This window comes from Amphimedon queenslandica, unplaced genomic scaffold (genome assembly GCF_000090795.2).
Source record: "Amphimedon queenslandica unplaced genomic scaffold, v1.1 AMPQUscaffold_13473, whole genome shotgun sequence".
NCBI lineage: Eukaryota > Metazoa > Porifera > Demospongiae > Haplosclerida > Niphatidae > Amphimedon > Amphimedon queenslandica.
In genome coordinates this window covers 6920-19516 of record NW_003546291.1, presented here as the reverse complement: position 1 = coordinate 19516, position 12597 = coordinate 6920, and the positions used below count along the sequence as shown (strand labels likewise).

General features: G+C 33.7%; 2 protein-coding genes across 2 annotated transcripts in view; both read right to left on the bottom strand.

Moving 5' to 3' along the window:
* The window catches only part of LOC105312097 (hemicentin-1-like), a 31183-nt gene extending 22264 nt beyond the window's left edge, over positions 1-8919 (bottom strand). Inside the window, exons 1-11 of the mRNA XM_019994402.1 lie at positions 8111-8919; positions 7677-8024; positions 7278-7628; positions 6853-7182; positions 6484-6807; positions 6103-6438; positions 5748-6050; positions 5330-5698; positions 4910-5245; positions 4510-4866; positions 3998-4366 (exon numbers count right to left, since the gene is read on the bottom strand). Of these exons, the coding sequence (XP_019849961.1) occupies positions 3998-4366; positions 4510-4866; positions 4910-5245; positions 5330-5698; positions 5748-6050; positions 6103-6438; positions 6484-6807; positions 6853-7182; positions 7278-7628; positions 7677-8024; positions 8111-8192 (3505 nt within the window). The 5' untranslated portion in view covers positions 8193-8919. The remainder of the gene's footprint in view (positions 1-3997; positions 4367-4509; positions 4867-4909; positions 5246-5329; positions 5699-5747; positions 6051-6102; positions 6439-6483; positions 6808-6852; positions 7183-7277; positions 7629-7676; positions 8025-8110) is intronic.
* LOC109580846 (uncharacterized) lies at positions 499-3248 on the bottom strand. Its single transcript, XM_019994403.1, has 6 exons — positions 2933-3248; positions 2039-2446; positions 1498-1830; positions 1001-1318; positions 627-955; positions 499-577 (listed from the first exon to the last, which is right to left on the bottom strand). Exons 1-6 carry the CDS (start codon positions 3219-3221, stop codon positions 548-550), a joined length of 1707 nt encoding a protein of 568 aa, XP_019849962.1. The 5' UTR covers positions 3222-3248; the 3' UTR covers positions 499-547.
* Positions 8920-12597: the final 3678 nt, after the last annotated feature.

Here is a 12597-nt window from a genome sequence, read left to right as displayed (position 1 = left end):
GCCAGGTTCAAATATAACATTATGGGGACTAGTAATTGCATCAGTAGCTATCCTAAAAATAAATCCAGCAAGTTCTCCATTAGGATGAGATGGTGGACTCCATGTTATATTGATAGTAGTTTCATTTACAACTAGTACAGTATAAGCTACTGTTAAATTATTAATGACAACTGGTGACACTACCAGATGAGGTGAGCTAGGAACTGTGTATTGTATTTTAATAAATGTATCATAATAATATACTTACTGTCTGGTAGTGTTCTTCCTGCAGTAGTAGCCACTGGTCCAGCTCCAATGATTGTACTAGCACTAACACTAGCAGTGTAATTCTGATATGGACTGAAACCATCAACTAATTGTGTTACTGTAGTTTGATTGTCAGCTACAAGTATTGTATAGTTATGCCTTCTCAGAGTATTTTGTTCGATGATGTTCAATGAATATTTGATAATTATTCCATTAGGAGTAGCTGGATTAGCCCATGTAAATGTAATTGCAGTTTTATTAGGTGTTGAAGTGAAATTCCGAGGACTATCAATTGGTTCTATTAAAAGTTTAACAGAGACATAATAATGAACTAAATTGAAACTAATGTTAAAATTATTATTTAAGAAGACCCACTTCACCTGTATTATAATATCAAGTGTATACTTACTATCTTGAGCTGTTTCAAAAGTACACTGGGTAGAGGGTCCTTCTCCTACTACATTAATGAATGACAGATTACAAGTGTAACCAGTAAAAGGCATAACATCAGTAATAGTGAACATTGTGTTCGTTAAAGATTGTGTTGGGCTCAATCCATTAATTGATACACCATTAGTATCCATGCATGCTAAATAATAACCAACTGGTGTTCCATTTTGATCTATTAGTGTTGGTGCAGTCCAGGCAAGTGTGACATTACGTGGTAGAAATGTTATATTAGCACAATCTATTGGAGAAGCCACTGGCACTGTAATTGAGAGAAAATTAATAAAATAATTAAGTATTTGCTTACATGTTGGAAGTGTTCTGAAGCTCATCTCTGCAGTACTAGTAGTACCAAGACAATTGGTAGAATCAACTGTATATGTATAAGTGTTATCTTCCTCAAGGACAGTCAACATGATCATAAATTCTTCATGAATTGCAGTAATATTATTGGAGCTCATTTTTATTATAGAAGTTGCTTGTGTTGTTTGTAAGATTGCTCCAGTATACTTAACACTGTAGGTTTCAGGTGTATAGGCAATGTTAGGTATTATGAATGATACAGCAGCAGTAGTTGTTCCTGGAGTAGCTGTTACATTAGTAGCAGAAACAGGTAGGCTCTGAGCTATAAGGTAGTAAAGAAAAGCAGAGTGGAGCAGTGAAAGAGGAGAAATAAAACAAGGGAGAAAGAAAGGGAAGACATATAAAGTGTTGGAAAACATAATGGATTAATGGCACGTTTATCCACATAATCACATACAGATGTACAGAATAATTAATACTTATATTTACATAGCAACTTACACTTTATTGTCACAATTCTTTCCTCACTAGTCATGATTGTAGTTGAATTAATACTAGCAGTACATCTATAAGTACCAGAATCAGAAGCAGTACTCGAGCTGAAACTTAATTTATTAGTAACGACAGTTGTTGTAGCATTCTCAGTAGTAGTCACAGTACCAGTTTCTATTGTACCATTATGTGTCCATGCTATTACCAGGTTTGGTATTATTATGGTTGGTTTAGTGACTGTACAAGTTAGAGTGAAGTTATCATAAGGATATGAGTCAGGACATGATGTTTCCAGGCCCAAAAATGAATCAGGGGAGATAGAAAAATTTCCAATCATTGGATCTATCAAAATTTAAATACTGTAATAATGATGAAGTGCATGTCCATGATTATTGAGCATGTATAAAAATGAAAGTAGCCTTTTAGTGTACAGGGTCTTTAATTAAAATTAAAATGCTCAGAATTGAAATTGGCTCAAATTTTTACAGAGTATAAGATCTACCATTACATATTTAAAAATGGCACTTCTACATAAGTGTATAATTCTTACCAGTAACAATTAATTCAACACTCATATGATTAGTATCAGAAGTCGTAACATATTCATAAGCTGGAGCTGGTTCTATAGTAGCAATGCATGTATATGTTCCTGAATCCTCAGTACTGCTCAATGTAGTGAAATTAACAGTTGATCTATACTCATTAAAACCTGATCTCATCATAACAGAGCTGATGTTTACCCGGTTTGTATCAGCAAACATCATTACATTAGGGTCAATTTCATCTTCATTATCACCACTACTCATGATTTGTTGATTGATCATGTTCCAGGTTACATTAACAGTAAATGGTGTATCAACATTAGGATCAACACTGATATCACATGTTAGTATCAAGTTACTGCCAGCTAATAAATTACTATCTCTTGATCTGCTTACATCAACAGCTGGAATGGGAACTAAAATACAATCAATTAAAAACAATTATTGAAAGGAATAAGTACACAATGTAATCAATATCAATAAACAAGCACTCACACAATCAGAGCATAAATAATTTTAAAATAGTGTATACAATGTATTCACATATTTTTACATAAGTGCTACATTTTTTCCCACTAACATAGGTATTTTGTCAGTTTTTTAAAATGGCCATATAACTTTAAAAATTGAGATTGGAATCAGCTTAAACTTTTCAAACAGCATAAGGACATTAATTTGCATTAATAAAAATTAGAAATGATTCTGCAGCCATTTTTTAAAAAAGAAAATTCGAGTTGCCAAGAAAATAATGGAAACAAGGGCAAGTAGAATTCCAAATGACCAACTCATTACAAATGACTCACTATACCCAAACTAACAAAAATACAAAACAAAAAATACACACTATCATGCATATGGTATAGAAAATTAAAAATATCAATTATAATCATTGTACTACTTACTTTTTAATGGTAAGTTTGATGTGTCATCACTCCTTGCTACTATGGATATCTGGCTAACATTAATGGATGCTTCACAAGTATACAGACCAGCGTCAGAAGTATTGAGAGAGGAGAATCTCAAATAAAAAGAACTCATTGCATTAGATACATTCATAAGAACTGGAGGTACACTAATAACATTGTTAGCTGATCTCTTAGTCCATGTTATCACTGGTGAGACTATGAGTCTATCAACAACTGTCACTGTACAATTTAACATGTATTCTTCACCAGGTTCAGCCATACCCATAGTTACTATCTCGACTACTGGCCTAGGATTAGCTGAAAAAAAGACAAACAGTCATTACCAATAAAGTGATATTATTATGTAGGACTTGAATAGGATTACAGAATTGTTTCAGATTATATAGTGGTAACATCTTAAAACAAACTTTGAACCAACAAAATGGCAATAATCAATCCAATAATAATCACCCTGCACAGCTCAAAGAACAATACAATAGCACCTATATCAAGCTAATGAAAGCTTTTTGGTACCATTACACAAAAATGACTAGTATCTACAGCATATATGCAGTCTACTTACCAAAAACTGTAATAAAAGTATTAGCACTAGTTGTTGTATTCCTGAGATATGTGTAACTATTAGGAGCAGTCACTTCAATGTTACAAGTATACATTCCACTATCATCAGCATTATCCAATGGATAGAACATTAATGTTGCATTATAATGTAATGTATTGATCATATTGAGATCCACAGTAATAGTAGCATCAGATGAACCCATAGGAACATTAGTACCATCACGTGTCCATTTATTAGTTACACTTACTGGTATAGTAACTAATAGATCTAACATTATGTCACATTTAATGAAGAAAGGTGTCCCTGCATATAATATATTATTACGCTCCTTTGATATAGTAACAATCACTGGTGGAACTATGAAAATATAATAAATAATTAGAAGAGTATGTATCAGACTTTTATAGTAAGAATAAATGTCTTTTTGAAAATTAACTCACTAGCAGCTCTACATATTGTACAGAATAATGTTAACTTACAGTCAACAATCAAATTTAAGGTATCACTATCCTCTTGATAATCATAAGTAGCAGTGCTAGGATCATTGGTATTATTAGAACCAGTTACATTAAACTCAGCCATACATGTATACATTCCAGCATCTTCAAATCTCACTGGATTCAGTATTAGAGTATAGTTAGTAACTGAACCAGTATCATCTGTTGTGATACTGTATGGTCTATTTAAGTTAGAGAGCATTTCCATATCTGTATCATTCATTTTGATGAAAGTAATCATTGGTGTTACTACTAATCTCTCAACTGTTGTTACGGTACATGTAATAGTTAGACTCTGACCAACTTCGACTGAACCAACTGATGAGAAATCTACTGTCATTGGAGGAAGACCTATAGTGAAAAACAGAATAAGTAGGGAGAAGAGAGTGTGTGTATTTGTGTAGAGACAAAGAGCATGAGAATTAACAATAAATGCAAAAGAGGTTGAGAGGAGAGAATTGTAGGCAATAGAGGAGCAGTATATAATAATTTACTTTCAACTGTAACATCAAGGGTAGTATTAGTAGCTTGACTTGATGCTATTAATGAGTTACCAGAATTGATGGTCATTTGACAGGTATATGTTCCTCCATCATTATTATGACCAGTATCAATAGGTAGAAACAATAGCATGCTTACAAGACTGTTACCAGTTGGAGGTATCACTTGACGTCTTGCTTCATTAGTTGGTATTACATTACCACTAGGATCAGTCCATACTACACTAGCAGTTACTGGTGTATCCACTATTATAGTGTTTACTGTAGCTGTACAGGTTAGAAAATATCCTGTACTTTCGTATATTGGATCAGTTGGAGGATCAGCAGCTATTGATACACTGGGAGGAGATACTATACAAGAAGGAATACACCATTAATAATTAAAAAAACTAACTTTGTACAATTAAGTCTCTGTCAGTACGATCTACATAGCTAAATGCATAAATTGCTGCTTGACAGTAATATCGTCTAGCATCAGTTGTCTTAACTGGATCAAGTGTAAGTACACTGGTGAATATATTTCCATTTCTAACAACAGGTACTAGTGTAGCATCATTGTTTTCACTGGTCACATCTTGAGATGCTTGTAAATCATAAGTCCATCTGACACTAGTAAGATCTTCAACAAAATTAGGAGGCACAGCTATAACACAAGATAAATTGAATACATCACCAGCAACAGGAACAGAAAGAGTAGTTAGAGTTACACTAACATGATTATAATTAAACCCTATCAAAATTCATGTAAAAATATGTAAACTGACATCAAAATCTATTAAAATATAAATGAAAGATGATTAGTAAATTTACTTACTTGATACAGTTAATGTAACTGCATTGCTATTATTATTCGCTGCTATTACGTTAGGAGTATTAGGAGCCACACTAACTGAACAATTATAACTAGCACCATTATCAAGTTCATCTCTTAAACTATTAATACGTAACACACCAGTGTACTGATTATTAGTCATAACTGGAGGACTGATAGTAAAATCACTTCCATTGGTCAGTATAGTGTTATTTCTTCTCCAAATCATAGAAAAACTAACACTAATATCAATATCAATATATTGACTGATGTCAGCTATACACATAATATCAAGAAACTGTCCTTCTGCTAGTTCTCCATCTACTAAATGTCCAGTAGCATTATACTCAACAATAACTGAAGGAGTTGGCACTATAGAAAACAATAAAGAAATGAAGCATGTTTAAATATTTCAACATACATGTTAATATCACTTGGGTAGTTTCCATTCCATTAAATTCATAGTCTATATCAGGTTGAGTGATATTAACAATACACTGATACTCTCCAGCATCAGAGGACCTCAATGAATTAATCATAATCATTGCTGTAGTATCACCAGATCCAGTAGCACTAGCAATGAGTTCTCCCTTTCTTACTATACTGCTAATAACATTATTATTGTATAGTTCATCTAGCATGTCAACTGTGCAATTAATGGTTAAAATCTCTCCCAGTGATCTACCAGTAGTAGTAGTGAATGTGATATTAGGAACAGGAATGGCTATAAAATGATAATAAATGATCATTTGTATTTTACACTACATGTACATTACCTTGTATAGTAGCAATATATTCATCGGAAGCACTGCTGGACTTTATTAATGAATTATTAGCACCATCTCTCACTGTAGCAGTACATGTATAATTACCAGCATCAGAGAAATTGAGTGGATGAAAGGTAAGAGTACCAGTAGTTTCAGTTTGAACTGCTATTAATCTGGAACTGTTCTCAAATGACACTTTATTACCATCTTTGAAGACTGTAAATGAGACATTAGGATTAGTAGGTAAAGGAGGAGTGAAAACAACAGAACATCTAACAGTTCTAACAGTTCCACAAATAAAAGGAGAATTGCCATCAGGGTAAACAGAAACTTGTGGTAAAGGAACTGTACAAAAAAGTTAAACTGTTAAAATTTTTAATTCTAACTTACTTATTATGCTGACAGTTGCAGATCTATTTCCATCTAATAGGTCATTGTTATCTATACCGACATTAAGAATAGCATGGCAAGTGTAAACTCCAATATCTGAATAGCTAAGTGAATTAAATATATAATCATATTTTTTTACAGTATTAGAAACAGTAACTAAATTAAATCTTATTCCGTTTTGTCCTTTCAGTTTATTTCCATTGCCATCAAGCCAGGTTATATTGAGGTCAAAATCTCCAGCTACAAATGTGACAGTGCAACTTAATACATACAATTGACCAGCAAAAACAGGGTGACTTGAGAATATGGATACAATAGGATTAACTAAAGTAGAGATAAAGTAAACAAATACTCCATAGATCTATTTACTTAATGTCAGGAGGTTGTGAGTAGTGCTAGCTGTTTTAGTTGCTGGTACATCAGAAATACTAAGAGTAGCTACACAAGTATAATCATCTCTTTCATGAGTAGAAGCATTAAGAGAACTGAATGATAATGTGGCCATAGACCCACTATTGGTAACAGTGACTCCTTCCAGTGTATCATTAGTAAACACAGTACTATCAAGAACCCATTGAACACTAACAGTAGCAATACTTGATACATTAGCTGGTGCAGTTCCAGTACATGCTAACTGGAATGGGTCTCCTGTTACTGGAATACCAATATGAACAATAGAAATCATTGGTAGTGGTACAACTATGGGAGAAATTACACCATAATCATAGCAATCATTATGCATACAACAAGCCTATGCCTGAATTTAAGTAATCAAAATTTCAATTCTAACTTACTTTCAACCATAACAGTAGAATTAGTTGACCTAGCAGTAGTTGGTACTATTAGTTCATTCACATTACAAGCAGGTCCAACACTAGCAGTGCAATAGTAATCAGTTCCATTATCTGATAAAGTTGTAGTAAATGTAAAGCTACTTTCATAATTAGATGAGTTGATCATTCTAGTGCTCATGTCATATTGAGCATCATTCATTGTAATGAGTCCGTTAGGTCCAAACCAACTAATGTTAACAGTTTGATTAACATTCAATGGAGTAATAGTGACGATACACAATAACTGAATGTCATTGCTCTCAAAAATAAGTCCTGTTGTATTGAGGCTAGTTGTGATCACAGGGGTAGGTACTATACATTGCATGAATAAAAATATAAATATATTTATTGAATGCTTACCTAGTACAGATACAGAATAATTTGATGTTATAGTAATAATATCAATGCCATCATCCAAGAAAGCTCTACAAACATATTCTCCAACTTGTGATGCTTGCAATGAACTGAAGTTAAGAGTAAGTGTATATACAACACTATCATTAACTGATATGATTGTAGGCTCTAAACTATCTAAAATTATGCCTCCATCAGTTGTAGAATTGAAGGGAATGAGATCAGGACTTTTCCAGAGCATTTCAGCCATAGTATCATTCACTTCAGGAGCTAATGTCAATGTACAGGTTAATGAAAAGGAAGAAGAATGATCCAATGGCATCACAACCGGCCCTTGTATACCAATACTGGCATCTAAATAAAGAGTTCAAGTGCAATACATTAATATGTACACACTGACAAAAAGCAAGCTAACTAAAAAGTAAAATATTGTAACTGACCAGTAGTTGAATGAGGAAGTGAACTAAACTCTTGACATGATACACAAAGTACCAATGATAAGAAAAATAACCAGAGCATCATATCTCAGACTCATAGATCTACACTCAAGTTTGCAGATCTCTATGTTTAGAAAACAATTTTGGAAAGGAATTTCAGTTTAACTAAATTATAACAATAACAGTAAAGAACAACTGTGATTAGTCATAATGTCAACATTCATTACACTATCACTGTATCATAGCATAACTAACATATGCAAGCAATTTAAAGAGCACATATTGTAAACAGGATATCAAAATTTTTGAGATAAAACTAAGGTTTCTTGCAGAATTTTTGTATTAGGCCTACAATTAACTATAAGTATTAAGTGTTGATATTGTGAACAAACTGTAACCCATTTTGAAAATCAACAATATTGTAACTATAGTAAACTTTACATTCCTACAATTTCATTACAGCAAAACCATTTTCTCTACCAACTGTCACTGAGCAGTGTGGGGTAATGCTGGTACAGCTACACAGGTTTGTTTTGTTAGGAAACAAAGATTCAAAAGAAAAAAAATTATAAAAACAAAACATACAGTGTTAGACTGGACATTATATACTCAATAACATGAAAAGTGCATTAAAATATTAATTAATTAGTCACTGGTTCTCATTGTATCCCTCCATGCTGTGGTAGGTTTATACTAGCTATTATAATTAAAATATTATAAGAACCACTAGACCCTCTATCTGATCCTGTATCATCATCACCTCTATTAGCAGGATCATTATGCAGTATCATCCACATATCAAACCATTTCATACCATGGACATTATAGTCTAACTGGTTATATGCACAAGAATGAGGAAGGAACAAGATTTTAATACAATTGAATGACCATGAATGGATGAACACTCACATGTACTGGGGTATACCTCTTACCCTCTTGTCTTTCAATGAATGTCTATCATAAGCTCTTTTCCCTCATTTTCCTTTCCTACCTTTCTCTCTCCAACCCTTGTTCCTCTCTCTTGTTTTTTGTGTGTTATATTACAATCCACACCACAAAGACAATGAGAATAACTAGACTATTATGGAATAATAAAAATAGCAAGTATGTGTATTAAAGAAATCAAGAGAGAAAAAGAGCAAAAAATAGAAAGAGGAACAAAGAAAGGTACAATATGATTAATTAAAATTGCATGGTGTATGTATGTACATGCATGTACATGTACACTATGCATACATGCATACATGTTTATTTCCTGTTCCTGTGTTGTCATCAATCTTAAAATTATTTGAAATACCAGTACATGCACACAATATGTATGCATGTATGCATTTATACAATACCTTGATGTTAAAACACTGGTGTCACAAAACACTCTATGTGTTACAAATTATCGTGTTGCAATTTTTAGAGTGTAGCTTCAATTATTACCACATGTTATTTCCAAATAAAAGGTGCTGAATTCTTGTTTCAATGAATGTGCCCCACAGCAACAGTCCAGTAGGGTGTAGTATTATGAAATATGGTGTTACTTTTCACTAACACTCATGATCAGCACTGCTAATGTGTCACAAAACACCCCATATAGTGCTAATTAGGATGTTGCATACCTTTGGGTGTAGTTTAAAATCTTACGTTAATGATGCCCCACAGCAACACTGTAGTAGGGTATACAGTAGTTATATAAAATCTGGTGTAACGTTTCATTAACACTCATGATCAGCACTGCTAATGCATCACAAAGCACCTAAATAGGATGTTCCAATTTGGAAGTGTTGATTTAACTAATTTCAGTAAGATGCCATTAGTAACACTGCAGTAGGATGCAGTAGGGTGTACCACACATGTGGTACACCCATCCTTTGCTGCTCTGTAGGTGTAACTGTAAAAGCAGTTTTTGGACTATGCAGATCAGTGGATTGACCAAGTTTAGTCAAAAATTAGACTAGAACAAACTATCAATATATGTGTTCACACTGAGTTCATATAGATCTAACTTTTACGCATGCATCCTTTATGAGAAACATGATAGTGAATTCAATCACACTACTTATAATATTCATGAAGTTACACCTCAATGTAGTGCAAGTACTGGACTGTGGAACTAATGTTTCTTTGGCCCCTTGCTTATTTCATTCCAACAACAACAGCAACAGTATAATAACAACAATAATAATTATGTGAAATAATCATTACATTATCGGCACAAAAATAACTTCAGTAATAGTAGATTGATAGAGTAATGCAAACAAACCACATTCTATTATCCTAGCCTAATTGAATTAAAGTCCATTTGTGTTCACCTGAGCCCTTGTTTTCTTCCAATAACTTTTGACTTACAAGTTCTATTGTAAAAATAAACATACCAGTGTATTCCTCTCCTTTTGCCGCATCTATTGTACTACTTAAGAAGCAGCTTTAGCTCTTTAGCTCCAAGTTGGCTGTATAACCCATGCAGAAAGTACAGCCATACTTTTCACAATATTATTGCATTGTGTTAATTATTGGGTGGGGTTTCTAATCACTTCCTGGGCTCAGGTGAATGCAAATGGACTTTAGTTCTCTGTGGGCAGTCACACATAAAGCTACTCCCACTACTCTTCCACTAGACTAGTCTATATACTGACAAGATGATCGATGTCTCCCAATGGAGAGCAAGTATTGGACTGTGGAACTATATATACTGTCAAGCTGCCTCCAGTAGACCAGCTAATGGCCGCCACTCTCACTCATTCAAAGCTGCAGGAGACAGCAAATCAGGTAGTAGATCTACTACATCAAAAGAGATGACATCTAAAATGCCAGCAGTTCTGTCTCTTATTGCTTTCCTCCTCCTGCTCTTTATTTCTCTATCTTTAATAAGATACATCTTGATGATCTCTATAGCAGGTAAACATCAATTGCTGTATATTTACTGGTATTTTTATTATAGGTAACTGCTACCAAGTGCAATGTACTACTAATGTCACTGTTACTAATACAAATTACCTTCAGTCAGTAGTCTTACCTGGAGGCAGCAGTTCTAACCTGATTTACAATGATCTCTATTTGATTGTTTGTATACGTATGCTCCTCCTCTTATCAGGAGATGTTGAACTCAATCCTGGTCCTATGATTGATGATCGACCTGATATTTCATTGCTAATTCAATGGCTTGAACCACTTGTTGACTGGAAACCATTTGGTCTTGGTTTACCAGGAATTACTTATTCAGATATTTCAAAGATTGAAGCTGAACTTGTCAGAATTGATGAAAGGAAGTTAGTATTGTGCTCAAAATGGTTGAACATAGTGCCCAATGCAACATAGGCTGATGTAATTAATGCACTAAACAAGACAAGAGAAAATGGCATACTTGTACGTGATATTAAAGAAAACTTACAAAAAAGTGCACCATTATCTGCTAGTAGTTATCGTACTGTCACTACCAACCCATCACAAAGAGAGGTGAAGTTTGAAACTGCAGAAGATGAAAGAGAAATATTACAAATATTAATTCGCCTCAATAAAGAGTTCTCTCTTTTAATTTTGCAAGTACGTTTAGGTCTTCAGACAAAAATAGAAAATGATCCTGGGCAGTTAGCTAATCTCATCATATGGTTGGAAGTTTACATGCATTGGAATGATAAACTAACAAATGCATCATTAAATGAAATATTCCATATTATATATCCATTTTATGATTTTATTGATTGCAGTCTGATAGTGGACATGACAGAAGTTTTTTTACAGGATTTCAAATTTGGTAATGAATATTTAGTTCTAAGTAAATTAAAAAATTACAAGAAAAAAGCTGACAAACTTCGTTTTTCAGCTCAAGTGAAGCATCTAAATGAAGCACTGAAGGAAATATATGGAGAACATATACTAGATACATCAAATGTGCCAACAATTATACTGAATGTCAAGGATCACCGACAGAAGATAACGCTGAGTGGTCTTTAGTTTTAAAAAGATATTTTACTCAAAAACGAACAACAAGGGAGAGAGAAATGTGCGTGCTTATATATAGTAGCAAGATGTCCAGAATGTTCAAGAAGAAGGATACAAACACAAGATCAAGAGACTAAGAGAATAATCTAGAAAGTTCAGTAATAACATATAGATCTAATCTGTCAAAAGTGGTTAAATAATATCCTCAACAATTGTTATCCCATGGTGATCCATTACACTTCCTCCTTCCTTCTCTGGCACTTTGTGCAGGGTATCATCTTCCAATCGAGATAAAGCATCAGCATTAGCGTTATCTCGTCCTTTCTTGTGTTCCACGACAAATGTATACGGTTGAAGGATCAGACTCCATCTAGTCAAGCGACTGTTCTTCTCTCTGAATTGATGCAACCATTTCAAAGCTCTATGATCAGTCTGGATCACAAAAGGTCGTCCTAGTAGGTAAGCCTTAAAATGCTTCACTGCTAGTATAATTGCAAGACACTCCTTTTCTATTGTCGAGTACGCTCTTTCCCTCGGAAGGAGTTTCTTGCTGAAGT